This window comes from Cotesia glomerata, linkage group LG5, assembly GCF_020080835.1.
Source record: "Cotesia glomerata isolate CgM1 linkage group LG5, MPM_Cglom_v2.3, whole genome shotgun sequence".
In the NCBI taxonomy this organism is placed as follows: Eukaryota; Metazoa; Arthropoda; class Insecta; order Hymenoptera; family Braconidae; genus Cotesia; species Cotesia glomerata.
The window spans coordinates 22245988-22260071 of NC_058162.1; the positions used below are offsets into that span (position 1 = coordinate 22245988).

The 14084-nt window shown below is 30.1% G+C and overlaps 2 protein-coding genes across 7 annotated transcripts; one reads left to right on the forward strand and one right to left on the reverse strand.

Annotated features, from left to right (window-relative positions):
• Positions 1-691: 691 nt before the first annotated feature.
• On the forward strand, positions 692-4007 carry LOC123265721. Of its 2 annotated transcripts, XM_044729593.1 has the most exons (4): positions 692-1104; positions 1187-1786; positions 1856-2224; positions 3353-4007. In XM_044729593.1, the coding sequence occupies exons 1-4, from the start codon at positions 1033-1035 to the stop codon at positions 3932-3934; spliced, it is 1623 nt and encodes a 540-aa protein (XP_044585528.1). In that variant the 5' UTR covers positions 692-1032; the 3' UTR covers positions 3935-4007. The 2 variants fall into 2 exon arrangements, with proteins under 2 accessions (XP_044585528.1, XP_044585527.1); XM_044729592.1 differs by having other exon boundaries at positions 1187-2224.
• A 244-nt stretch (positions 4008-4251) lies between these two features.
• LOC123265718 lies at positions 4252-14045 on the reverse strand. Of its 5 annotated transcripts, XM_044729589.1 has the most exons (5): positions 11298-11427; positions 9310-9535; positions 8530-9003; positions 6829-8414; positions 4253-5140 (listed from the first exon to the last, which is right to left on the reverse strand). In XM_044729589.1, exons 1-5 carry the CDS (start codon positions 11349-11351, stop codon positions 4310-4312), a joined length of 3171 nt encoding a protein of 1056 aa, XP_044585524.1. In that variant the 5' UTR covers positions 11352-11427; the 3' UTR covers positions 4253-4309. The 5 variants fall into 5 exon arrangements, with proteins under 5 accessions (XP_044585521.1, XP_044585524.1, XP_044585522.1 ...); XM_044729586.1 differs by having other exon boundaries at positions 4252-5140; positions 8530-9535; positions 11298-11429; XM_044729587.1 differs by lacking the exon at positions 11298-11427 and adding an exon at positions 13914-14045 and having other exon boundaries at positions 8530-9535.
• Positions 14046-14084: the final 39 nt, after the last annotated feature.

Sequence of the window (14084 nt, forward strand, 5' to 3'; positions counted from 1 at the left end):
CTAGCTGAGTAAAATGGATGTACACAGAAAGAAAAATTTCTTGACTGGAGAACAAAATTTTTGGCTCAAGAAAATTTTCGGGTGCCTGAAGGGAAGACCGAAGTTGTGTTGTCGAAGTAAAAATTTTTCTTGAAATTCTATTCTTGGTGGAAGTAATTTTTTGTTAATTCAAATTATCATAAATACTTGATGCAATAAATTTTTGTATCTGATCAAGATTTTTAGATACTTTAGGGAAGCAGTGCCACTTACTTCAGCTGAGAAAAAAATTTTCTCACCGTGAGAAAATTTTTCTCTTGAATATTTGATACCCATTTTATATTATTTTAGTGTGCAATTATACATATTGAATAAAAAAAATGATTCAATATTATTTGATCAACCTATTATTTGACATGTTAATCAATAAAAATATTAATGAAAATTTACTTCTATCTTTATATTTAATTTTTTGGAGCAAGAGAGAAATTTTCTCAAGACAAGAAAATTTACTTCAATCAAGAATTAAATTTTTTGGAGCAAGAGGCTGAATTTTCTCAAAACAAGAAGATTTTCTTGACTTAAATAGATTTTCTTGAATCAAGATACGTATTTCTTAAAGCAAGAGAATTAATTTTGTTGGAATAAGTGAAATTTCTTGTAAAAAAAAAAAATTTTTTTTCTCAAGAAAACAATTAAGAAGAAAAATATTTTCATGGCTCAAATAAACGTTTTTTTCTGTGTAAGAGTTCTGGTAACAAGACAGAATTATTGGATTATATTTACTGAATTGCGGATGACATTACAACCAGAATCTGACATGTACAATGTATTGTCATAAGAGTAACCCGGAGGTACTGACCGTGATTTTGTAAACCAACATTGGAGGGATTAATCGACCCATCGCACCGTGGCAACCCGCTTTTTTTCAGCATCTACAATCTACAGTTGTCTACCCAAGTATAGGAATTCAGTAGCTGATAAATCGGCGAATGAATGCAGCAATTTCGCTATTCAAATGAAACAGAATAACAAATAATTTAACTAGAAATAATGTCGGGAATATCAAGCAACACTGGACTTATAGCAGCCCGTGTAACTCCAGTCTATAGAACAAAATCTAAAGTATTGAGCTATGAAAATCAATAAGGAAGCTTATGGTAAGTTAGTGTCTATATTTAGTTTATTTTTTTTCTTTATTTCCCAGAAATTGGAGTTGCTGAGTATAGCCAAGCCCGCGCCATTTACAATACGCCCGTTCGCTGGACTTTTTAATCCTTTTCCGTACGGGTGTTCGGTGTTGTGCAATCACCCAGCGGATTGTGAAGCCAAAGAATTTATTAAACGCGCTAAAGAATCATGGGCTATGGAAGGGAAAGCGCTACTTTTACCAGCCGAAATGGAAATGATTCGAGCTACGCTTATAGCTGGTGGTATTATAGACTCTGGAGAGGTCAATGACGGCATCAATATCCATACATCGACCGCCGTTCCTGAAGAACTGTTCCGTAAATACACCGAGACGGATTCAAGACCGTTGACACCTACCCCAACGCTGGCCAGCGGGCCACTGACTGCTCATCAGAACCACCCGGACAATCTTGTTCCTTGTAATCCCCGTGAGCGGACTACGTTGATATTAGACCTGAGAACTGCTTCGCAGGAGCAAGATGAGACTTTGAGTTGGCACGCTTTGACTCTTGAACCTCCACCGAGTCCCAAGCGAGCTAATGAGTATCTAAAATCACCTGTTCAACATCGCCATCAATCTCGGGCAATTCTTCCGTCAGTTCAGACTAGTGATGAGGTAATCTGTTGGTTTGATCTTAAAGGATGGATAATTAGAGATGTTAGTCATTTTTTATTATACTTTCAGCTGCAAGAGTCATCGAGGAATGAAGAAGAAGACGACAGAAGCGATAGTGATAATGAAGTTCCGATCAGACGACGTGGAAAACGTCTGAAGAAACGCAGGTGCAGGCGAGGTTCGGCCTATGGTCAGCAGAATGAAGTCAGAGACCCTTTAGAGCCTGCTGAAACTCAGGTTTCGCAGGTAGATGACACTTCGAGAAGAAATAGTTCATTGACTCCGCATGGCAACGTTGAAGTCGAGAATGTTGCTGAGAAAATTCCTACATCTCTACCGACTCAGCCAGTCTTTTGTAGTTTTATCAGTCCGGAAATACTCAAACATCTTGCTAGAGAAATAAATCGGGAAACTGTTGAAGAAGAATTTTCTTTAAAGGTTTTTAATGAGAAATAGGGAGAAGTACCGGTTTTGGCCATCTTAGGACCATTTTTGGCCACTTGATATTTTCATGAATTTGTAAAAAATTTAACTATTCAAGTAGAATTTTTATAGAATTTATGAATTAGTACATTTATACAAATTTGGATTCATAAAGTCTTGGACTTATAAAAATATTTATATAATAATTCGAAAATAAAGTGGCCAAAAAAGGTACACTAGCCACAAACGGTACTTTTACCTTAATTACATAAATTTTTTTGGTAATTATTTACAAGTGGAGTCGAACCTATTTTTGGCCATAAAAAATAGATGAATTGATGGATCATCATAATTTTTTTTAACTTCTTTGTTCTTACGGCGGATATATGGTGGTGATATCGAAAATATCAAAAAATTAATATTTCAATTAAAAAATCATCTTTGAAAGTTGGAAACGGTTTTGGCTCTCATGTTTGTGGACAAAATTTCTATTTGATCTTTTTTTTATGTTTTTTATAGATTTTTTTTTAAAGTACATAAAAAAACGAACAATTTAAAAAAGAAATTGAATATTAAAATTTTCTAAAAAATTTATAAATTTTTTTGAAAATTTGTTAAAATTGTAATAATCAACTTTTTTTTTTTTAATTGTTCATTTTTTTATTTATTTTTTAACAAAACAAATATATAAATAAAATTACATATAAATTTCGTTCAAAAAAATAAAAATTAAAATCGTTGATCCCACTTGTAAATATTTACCATAATTTTTTTTTTTAATTCGACATGTGAAATTTTTTTACTAAATTTTTCTCATAATAGTTTAATTGTTGTAAAAATCTAAAAAATTGTAAGATGTCTGTTGATTCCAGTATCATATTTTTTACAATAGTATTTGCATAAAGTTTTATAAAAATTATTAAATTTTCATAAAGTTTTAAAAATTGTTTGGAATTTTATAAATTTACATGATATAAAAAAAATAATTGCATATAACTTCACGAAATTTATATAATTTTTTTAATAATAAAATCAAATAGAAATTTCATTCAACAACATGAAAATTAAAATCGTTGACCCCACTTGTAAATATTTACCATTTTTTTTTTAGAATATAAATATAGTTAAGTTAATATTTTACAGAGAAAAATAGCGCTAGAAGAAGCTTTGAAAATGAAAGAAGAAACAAATCTAAGTATTAAATCATCTTCTCGTCAACCTCATCTCCAACCATTGGCAACCAATGCCCCGCGAGTATTTTCACGACAAAGCGCTCGGTTTGAACTTCTGAATAGCGGCAGCTTATCATCCATAAAACCGCTAGACTATTTAGAAAAACATGTTTTCATAACATCGGGAAGAAAACTTATTTTTGGGCGAACGTTTAACAAATACTACGAAGACAGTTTAGATGAAACGCGATGTATTCCACCTAATGATTTTTTAGAAGCTCTGCGTGAAGTAATGGGCAGTTGTTTGACAGACGAAAAGGTGGACAAATTAAAAGAAATATTTGACGAAATTACAGAACCACTAAGTTTTAGAAGATGGTGTGGAATTTGCGCAGCTTCCGAGAGACTTTTATCGCCGCTTCCTCCCAAAGAATTGGACCCTCCTGTCTGGCTAGAAAAGGCCGACTTTGAAGCTCTCGAAAAAAGACTTATCAATGCCGATAATGTTGACCCTAAATTGGCTTATATGCTGAGACAAATTAGAGACAGATAGTAATAACAAAATTTAGTTTTTTTATTGGTAAAAATACTTATTTTCTTTATTCACTCTTGTACAATTAAATGATCAGTAAAATAAATCAACAGTAAAAATATACTTGTAAAAAAAATAATAGATTGAGCGATATTTTAATTAAAAGTTTCACTGTCACAGCAAATAAAAGATCTTACATTCGATTAAGCGTATCATTATAAAATAATTATATTTGTACACTATAAATATTGCTGGCACAAACAATTTTTTAATTATTTATAAATATAATAAAATGATAATTATAATTAAATAGCAAATCACATATAAAAGTTATTTAACACGAATTATAAATATATATTTAGCAATAATAAGGCACAATAATTATTGTATTATATATTAAGGCACAACTTTCTTGAGTTTGGGCATTTTTTTAGGACAAGTTGCCACATGACAGTTCCAGTGTCGGGCTTGGCAAGTTTCATTGCAATAATAAGCGGCTTCACACCCTAGACACTTATAAACAGGCCCGCGAGATCCGCAATTAGAGCACTGAAATGTCCTGGCCGTGTTTGGGCTGTAATCAACTTTCCCCAAGTGCGGAGTCTCACAATTCCTGTCCTGCTCAGGGCGGTCTTTGATGTTCCTAACCCTTGGTACGCTTATTGGCTGATAAGGCGACGCAAAGTTTTGCATCGCTGGGGTAATTGTCGACAGAAGATTGCGAGGATCTGCGGTCCAATTGCTGTTCAGGTAGCTTCTTCCTGCCAGGAGACTTTCTGGTGGAAAAAGAGCACTCTGCCAAGGCGAGTAGTTCAATGTAGGTATTGGCGAATCAGGAGGCCGCAAACAGTGCCCTGATTTGTCCCATAGTCTGTCGTAAGGCGAGGGGTGCTGTTGTGGCTGCTGCTGGCGTTGCTGCGGGATTTGATATGACGGATTCATCAGGTTAATTGGTGCTGTGGGTAGGAGAGAATGGTACTGAGAGTAAGTGGATCTTTTCGCTAGCGAGATCGGGTCGTAGTTTAGTGGAATGTCTGTGAAGCCACGCTTTGACTCAGGGTGCGTTTTTCCGATCGTTTGGTGCCAGTAGGAGAGTGGTGAGCTCGGTGACATCGACAGAGGATTCAGCAGTGGAGACGCACTTGAATGATAGGGGATTGAATTCGTTGACAGCGGGTCCGGTAATTGACTCGTTGGACGGAGAAGTGGCACTCTATAAGGATCAACCTGAAATAATAATAAATGTTATTTAAGTTATTACATTTATTGTATCATTAGATTGATATTGATTGAGAAGGATGGTCGATTCAATTTAGATTATTTTTAGCTAATTTACAAATTGATTAAGGAGTTATACGCAATTATAAGGCTAATAAAAGCAATGTTATATTGGTTTTTTCTAAAGGGGCTTGTTAACTGATTAATATCAAGATGGATATAAATATAATCTTGACTTTGAATTAATTTATTAGTAAATCTCTAAAAATTTTATTAGATTAAGATAATCTAGTGATTAATCCAAATATCAAAATATATATTTTTAATAAAATAGTGGCTTTACAAATTATCGATTTTTGAATTAAATTTTAGTTGTAAATTATTTATAAAAATATAAAATATTTATTAGAATTTTCAATCTTTTAATTACTGAAAAATATACTCAAGAAAATTTTGTGACAATTAAAATAGTAAAAATAAAACTGATCTTATCAATCGTTTTTGATAAATCTTGCTCACTGACTTTGGAAAGCTTGTTTTTACGGCGCATTTATGATAAAAAATGTGGTGAAAGAAAAAAGTAAAGATTTCGATAGCTTTTTTGCCTTCAAAAGTTGGAAAAAATTTTGGCTCTCATGTTTTTGGATAAAATTTCTAAGGTAAAAAACCCAATTATTGACACTGAACTAGTTATTGACACTTGCAGTTTTATTTTAATTAAACAAAACAAATCGACTCTAATAAATTAATAAATATAATTTTTGAGTTATAAATTTTAAGAAAATTGGTTTTTTTGAGAACATTTTATTTTATTTTTTTTATTAGAATAAAATTGCAAGTGTCAATCAACTAGGCCAGTGTCATTAACTGGGTCTTTTACCTTCTTTTATCTTTTTTTGATGTTTTTAAATATTTTTTTTTTGAAAGTACATAAAAAAACGAAAAATTTAAAAAAAAAAGATGAATATCACAATTTTCTAAAAAATTTATAAATTTTTTTGAAAATTTGTTAAAATTGTGATAATCAACTTTTTTTTTTAAATTGTTCATTTTTTTATGTATTAAAAAAAAATATATATTAATAAAATCAAATAGAAATTTCATTCAAAAAAATTAAAATTAAAATGGTTGACCCCACTTGTAAATATTTACCAAAAAAAAGTTGTTTTTAATTCCAAGTGCGTAAATAATCTTTCAATAAACCCAGAAAATTTACTCGGGAAAATTTTCATTGAACTAATTTCTGTTGGCATTAAATTAATGCTAATCAACAGGGTAATCGGAAAAAATAAACCGAAAAAAATAGACCCGGAAAAATTTTTAAAGTTATGAAAAATTCATATTATTTCATTAAAATTACTATAAAATAAAAATTATAATAATAATAATTGTATCATTGATTGCATCACACACAATTTTCCTGAAAAACATTTTGTTACAAAAAAAAAATATTATTATTATAATTTTTATTTTATAATAATTTTAATGAAATAATATGAATTTTTCATAACTTAAAAATTTTTTCCGGGTCTATTTTTTCCGGGATTCAATCAACAGCCATTACACACAATGTATTTATACCACAAATTACATAATTAAAACTACAACCCCAAATCGATCTGCGAGTATAATTCTCCCCTCAATTACTAACAATAAATATAATTAATCCTCCCCTTATTTATTAAAAAAAAACTTACCGGGTAATTACGAGCAAGAAGCCTATTCAATTGAGCAGACGGATAAAGTTGAGGATCTATTTGTTGAGGCTTTTGCTGCAACTGAGTTTCCAACAACGACGTAGAAATATTACTCGTTGAATTACTCTGCAGCAATTGGGACTGACTCGGTTGTTCCGCGGGTTCCCAAGTCTGATTTTTCAACTGTGGTTCCGCAGTTGAGGCCTTGCTACTAGCTTCCAACCCATTTTTATGCTTCAAGCCAGGACTAGCAGACATCTTAGCAGCCTCCTGGTGCTGCTGAAGCTGGGGGTGATAGTGATAGTAGTGACTAAACGAAGGAACTTCATTGGTAACACTAATCGCCGAATTAGGACGAGTATTCTTGTCAGTAATCAGGCGTGAAAGCTGATGGTTCGGAAGCTTGGTAGATATTTTAGCAACCCAGTTACCAAACGACGGAAATTGTTGTTCGTTTATAATAATATTACTTTTAGGCGACTCGGCAACTCGCCTGTCCTTGAGCTTCGACTTACCCTTGGTTGGTTGGTTATTAAAAATATCACAAGAAGAAGTTATCGCAGCTGTTGCAACGGAATTTCTTGCAGCAACTGCAGCTGAAGTTAAATTATGAACTACTTTAATTGTCGCACCACCAACAGGTTCCTTGTGCTGAACCTCCAGCAGTTCCTCTGACTCGTCTATCCTTAATCTATTTTCCGGTGAATATTCAGCGTCGCTTTCCTTCTCGTACTTGGACAAACTCGTCGTGTCGATGACCATGTTCTCCGGACTCAAAGAATTCCTTAGATCTATTTTCAATACTTGCTCAGTATCACAGTCCACTTCTATTCTACTCAACTCTTTAGTAATTTTATTGTTCACCGCATCAACAAACGTCTCACTTTTAGTAAGATTCGTCGATAAATCTAAATACTCTGGCTTATCATCAATGTCTATCTGCTCAGTAACAATACTTCCAGTAGTTGTAGTGATAATTGAAGAATTAACCGAGGAATTAAACTCACTTTCATTATCATTATCATTATAATTACTATTAATTTGTTTATGATACCCACTTCCTTCCCAATCATCGTAATTTTCTCCATTACTTGAAGTCGCTCTCGGCAACAATGGCGGGCTATTTCTTTCTTCCGTAGCTTCAAAGTCAACCGGAGTCTTAGGTGATAACTTCGGCGGTTCCGGCGACGGGGAATTATTCAGAGAAGGCAGTACATCTGTAAAAGTCGTAGAGGACGGCGGTGAAGCATTTAAATTCGGCAAATCATTTGTTTTCATAATCTGAACAGTATTTTCAACATTATCTTTAGCAGCTTCTGGTGAAACTTCAGGTAGCATTTCCAGTAAATTCGTCAGCTTTTTAATCTGCTTAACGCACGAATCAAAAGCTGCCTTATCAAATTTTGAAGGCGAATTAACTTGCTTCAGCTTATCTGTCTTAAAATTGTGGTTATTTTTATGAAAAAGTAACCCCTGTAAGTCTTTACTCGTCGTAGTGGATGAGTCAATATGTTCGTCGTAGGGTGGAGTTTGTCCAGTGACAATACGGTAGTTGGTGGCGTGTTCCTTGCTGGTTGGCCTAGTGTCTAAAATCAATAAAAATATTTATTTCTCAGTATACGCACGTATTGCCACCACGCGTGACGATATTATCTAGCAATCAAATAAAAAAAAAATATTTATTATTTATAAAACACAAACCTGGTACTATCGGAACTTCCGGGGGCTTTGGCTGATAATATCGAAATTTAGGCATACACTCTTGACGCTCTCGCTCAATAATTTGGTTAACACGTTCCTCGTCATTATTAGGCTGATATTCTGGAATATTTGCTTGCAAACTTTGAATTTTCTTCAGCCTCAAAGGCGGAACGACTTTCTGTCCAGTAATTTTGGTTTCTTCCTCCTCAAGTTTCTTTTCTTTTCTCTTCCGGCGCTTCTTAATAGGGCCCGACTCTCGCTTCTGCGCATCTGAGTCTGTGTAGTAAATTTGTGTAGACAGAGGGTCGACATTTCCTGATGAATCCGCGACAATAGAATCATATCTTTCTGGACTTTTGGATATGTCAATGAAATTGTAATTATTAATAGTATCCTTAGCGCAGATTCGTGAAGAAGCGTATCCAGTATTGGTGTTGATATTTTCAATTCCATCATCGGATTTTCTTTTGTTTCCTAAACGCTTTGAAATATTTTGATTACTCTTCTCGTGAGAACGGGATTCTTGTATGATATTGATAACAGGTTTACGAGGTAATTCATTACTTTTCTTTAAATTAGGCATACCGATCTTATCAAGATCTAGAGTACACCGAACTTTTTGGGGTGTGCCATAAATAGTTGCTGAAGATGATGGCGTAAATGAAGATGATAGCAGTGGAGATGGTGATGGTGATGATGAAGGTGATGAAGATGATGTCGTTGATGTTGATGATGATGAAGATGATAATGACCCTGTTGAGTTTGCATTTGTAAAAGTACCTTGGACATTTTGCAACATCTGCTGACTCGTTCCCGAATCGCTGACCGAAGAAGTTCTTCGCGAGACAATTGCTCGGTAAGGTGAGTGCGGAGCGGGCAGTACCGGTAACGATCTGTTTGGCTGGACAGGCATTACACACGCTGGACGGTCTTTTAAAGCGGTTGCTAGTCCACTGGAGCCCTGGGCATGACTTGAATCGATCATTGTTCCATAGACGTAACAAATCTGAAATTAAAACTCTGGTAATTACTTTTGTTTTATTGGTATTGATTTATGATTATTGCTATAGGCTGTTTGAAGTAAAATAAAAGTTTTTTGTGAATTTCAGGGAACTAAGGCTATAGATAAAGGTCTGGCTCTACACTTGGTAAATCATTCCGGAAAATATATCTACCTGGAGGGTATATATAGCATCAGTTCGTATATCGAACGTGGATATAGTTAATATTAAAGCTAAGGCTATTAGATATCAGCTAAAATGTATTTCTGTGTTTAGTTTTTTAAAAGAATATTATCAAGTTTGAAAAATAGATTTAATAAAAAAAAAAACCCAGTCATTAAAAAAAATTAGTATTTCCTCAATTATTGGGATTCACTATGCTTAATGGACTTTAATTGATATTGTAATTTAACAATGTAAATATATGTGCGGAAAAATCGATAAGAAACTTTTTGTGAAGAATTAAATTTCTTATAAAAATTTTTTTGGTAAATATTTACAAGTGGGGTCAACCATTTTTATTTTCATTTTTTTGAACGAAAATTCTATTTGATTTTATTGATATATTTTTTTTAAATACACAAAAAAAATGAACAATTTAAAAAAAAAGTTGATTATCGCTATTTTAACAAATTTTCATTAAAATTTATAAAACAAAATTTTTTTTGGTAAATATTTACAAGTGGGGTCAACCATTTTTATTTTCATTTTTTTGAACGAAATTTCTATTTGATTTTATTGATATATTTTTTTTTGAAAAATATTAAAATAATGAACAATTAAAAAAAAAAGTTGATTATCAAAATTTTAATAAATTTTCAAAAAAATTTATAAATTTTTTAGAAAATTGTGATATTAAACTTTTTTTTAAATTGTTCGTTTTTTTATGTACTTTAAAAAAAATATATATATCAAAAATATCAAAAAAAGATAAAATAGAAATTTTATCCAAAAACATGAGCCGAAATTTTTTCCAACTTTTGAAGGCAAAAAAGCTATCGAAATCTTCATTTTTTTCTTTCACGCCATTTTTTATCATGAATGCGCCGTAAAAACAAGCAGAATAAAAAAAAATTTGAGAATGTTAATTTTTCACCTAGTTATGGCCCAAAATAGGGTTGACCCCACTTGTAAATAATTACCATTATTTTTTTTTACAAGTATCATTTTTTCGTTTAGAAATTTATAGAATTTAATTATTGAAATTAGCTGACAACTAGATATCAATTTTTTTAATTTTTATTACAAATCAATAACAATAAAAAAATGCTTCTAAAAATTTTTTTCATAATATCTTCATTGTTAAAAAATTAAAAAAAAATTTCTAATGTCTGCCAACTTCAGTGTCATAGAATTTATTTAAATTACAGGCCATTTAAAAAAAATAAATTTTTCGTGGTGAATTTTTATAAAACTCGCTCGTTGAAAAAAAGTTATGGTAATTTTCATGTAAGTTCATCAAACTAGTTTTTTAAAATGTTCCAGGAACTTTCAACAAGATTCAAAACTTTTTAATTTTCACAAGATTTTTTAAGGACTGAAATTACCTGAAACAAATTTTCAAACATTTTAAAAAAAGTTTTTATAAAATATAAAAAAATTACCGATTTTAGAAGAAGAATGTCAATGACTTTACATTATCATAGTATTTCTATCAGCCAATAGAAAAAACAGGTACCTACATGGTTACAATGCCAAAGGGGTCCCGTTGAAATACGCTACCCTTATTAATAATAAATATACGCGATTTGCTGAACTATACCGTACACTTGATTCTCTTTGTCCATTTCTTCTTCCAAAGTTTGCTCTACACACACTCATAGCCAATACAATGCCAGCATTAGTACATACAAAGAAACTGTAGCACAGGGGCTGTGAATAAATTATTAGGCTATCAAGCCGGGTATATATTTCTCGTACATAATATAATAAAAATAAAAATAATTTCCAACAATTCTTGAAGCTCTTTAGAAAGTTTTAAAATAGCAATCTTTTATATATTTTTTGCGTTTATTTTTTTTTCATAACTTCTCTTGTTCAGATATCAAATCTTTAAATAAATAAATATATAAATGTTTGTAAATTATGCTAAAATGTTTTTTGTTTTTATTCCAAGATTTATTTTATCAACACATTAAGGTAGTTGTATTTAGTACGTAATACCAAAACATTATGTACGTATACATATATAACATCGATACAAAAAATCTCATGACTTTGATGCCATAACAAAGAATGCTTTGACGACGGTCATTATATATTTGAATGATCTCAGCATAGTGTGTATATCATATAAGATGAGATTACAAACTAACGGCCGTGAAATTAAAAACTACTTATGTGTAAATATACTTATGATTTATTCAATCATTATAATAATAAATTTATTAATATATTACTATTATTATCGTAGTAAAAGGGGACCCTCTAAATGTCTATTTTAAAAAAAACGCTTGATAATAATAATAGTAATAATGATTATTATTATTATTATTATTATTATTATTATTATTATTATTATTATTATTATTATTATTATTATTATTATAATAACAATGTAAATTCATAATATTTGTTTTGATAGTAAAATCAGCAAATACCGGACAATTTTTAGGTTTTATTAAAAAAATAAATTACTGTTAAAAAGATGATAATTATTTACAAGTCAAATCTATTTTTGGCCACAAAAAATAGATAAATTAATGGATCATCATAATTTTTTTTTAACTTTTTTGTTTTTACGGTGCACAGAAAAAAAATTTACTTGAATCAAGTAAATAATTTTGAAGAATTTCATCTTCTTGGTTTGAGTTGAAAAATTCTTCAACTGAGAAATTTTACTTGGTTTAAGTAAATTTTACTTGATTAAAGAATTTTTTGTCTTGATTCAAGACAATGAGTTTCTTAAAAATTATTTTCTTGGTTCAAAAATTTTACTCTTGATTCAAGTTGATTTTTTTTTCAGTGTGGTGATATCAAAAATATCAAAAAATTAATATTTTAATTAAAAAATCATCTGAAAGTTGAAAAAAATTTTGGATAAAATTTATATTTTATCTTTTTTGGATTTTTTTGATATATTTTTTTTGAAAAGTACATAAAAAAAAAAGTTGAATATCACAATTTTCTAAAAAATTTATTTGTTATTATTGTGGTCAGAATTTTTGCCTTAATTTCAAAATAATTCATTATTGATCGTCTCAAATTTTTGATATTAAGATGAAAATATTGATCGCATAAAAAAAATTTTTTTTTTAATAAAAGTTGTTCGATATTTAATTTTATAAAAAAATTTGGTCATTATTTACAAGTGGAGTGCACCCTATTTTTGGCCATATCTAGGTGAAAAATTAACATTTTTTAATTTTTTTTTATTCTGCCCGTTTTTACGGCGCATTTATGATAAAAAATGTCGTGAAAGAAAAAAATAAAGATTTCGATAGCTTTTTTGCCTTCAAAAGTTTAAAAAAATTTGGCTCTCATGTTTTTGGATATAATTTCTATTTTATCTTTTTTTGATATATTTTTTTTTTTAATTTATAAATTTTTTTGAAAATTTGTTAAAATTGTGATAGTCAACTTTTTTTTTAATTGTTTATTTTGTTATGTATTTAAAAAAAATATATATATATATATCAATAAAATCAAATAGAAATTTCGTCCAAAAAAATGAAAATTAAAATCGTTGACCCCACTTTTAAATATTTACCCAAAAGATATTTTAAAAAAAAATGCAATAATACCTTTTTTTACTTTGTACGTTTAAAATTGTTAAAAAGATTTATTATAGTAATTTCTTCATTAAAAATTCCTGAAAATCATCAGATATCTGATTCTTTGTTGTCAATGTTTGTTTACCTTTTTATATTTACAAATCTTGCAATAAAATATAAAATTTTAAAAATTTCACACTTCACGTTGTCTTTTATAAGTTATTTCATCAGAATTCTTAGAATAGTTTTATAAAAAATTCATTGTTCAAAGAAAATCTTTGGCCAATAATTAAATTTCCATCAATTACTCACTTATTTTTAAAATATTCAATTCTTGTAATTATGTTCTCCATAATAGTAATTAACCATCAATCTAACAAAAAAAGAAACTCTACATGAGTAGGTCTTTAAAAAAAAAATTGTAAATAATAAAAGAAAAATTAGTTACAGTAATATTAATATTAAAAAAAAATATTTTAAAAATTTAGTAAAAAAAAAAACAATTTGATAATTAACAAAAAAACCGACAATTAGATAATTATTAAGCGATAACTAATAGCCTTATTTTTAATTACACTCCAGATAAATAGTAAAGTGATCGGGTGCTGGTATTGTTAAAACAATAACAATGATAAACCAAAAAAGAATACAAAGAACATGATGTACTTACCAATTACGCGTAGCCAGCTAACCAGTATGATAAAAAATAATAATAAAAGTTAATTTTAAAGCAAATTACGACGTTGGCAACAAACGTATCTGTTGAATGATAAACACCGACTGGGACTGGGACTGGCTGGAGACCGAATAACCAGCAACAACCTGTACAATAATTACGTAT

What these genes read in the sequence shown, in the direction of transcription:
- LOC123265721 (XM_044729592.1), top strand. Translation starts at nt 1,033, where the DNA reads ATGTCGGGAATATCAAGCAACACTGGACTTATAGCAGCCCGTGTAACT. An exon ending in TCTATAGAACAAAATCTAAA is followed by an intron (nt 1,105 to 1,186) that starts GTATTGAGCTAT and finishes TTTATTTCCCAG; the next exon opens with AAATTGGAGTTGCTGAGTAT. An exon ending in AAGAAGAATTTTCTTTAAAG is followed by an intron (nt 2,225 to 3,352) that starts GTTTTTAATGAG and finishes AATATTTTACAG; the next exon opens with AGAAAAATAGCGCTAGAAGA.
- LOC123265718 (XM_044729586.1), bottom strand. Translation starts at nt 11,351, where the DNA reads ATGAGTGTGTGTAGAGCAAACTTTGGAAGAAGAAATGGACAAAGAGAA. An exon ending in ATGGACAAAGAGAATCAAGT is followed by an intron (nt 9,536 to 11,297) that starts GTACGGTATAGT and finishes TTTTAATTTCAG; the next exon opens with ATTTGTTACGTCTATGGAAC. An exon ending in TTCTTGCTCGTAATTACCCG is followed by an intron (nt 5,141 to 6,828) that starts GTAAGTTTTTTT and finishes TTATTATTTCAG; the next exon opens with GTTGATCCTTATAGAGTGCC.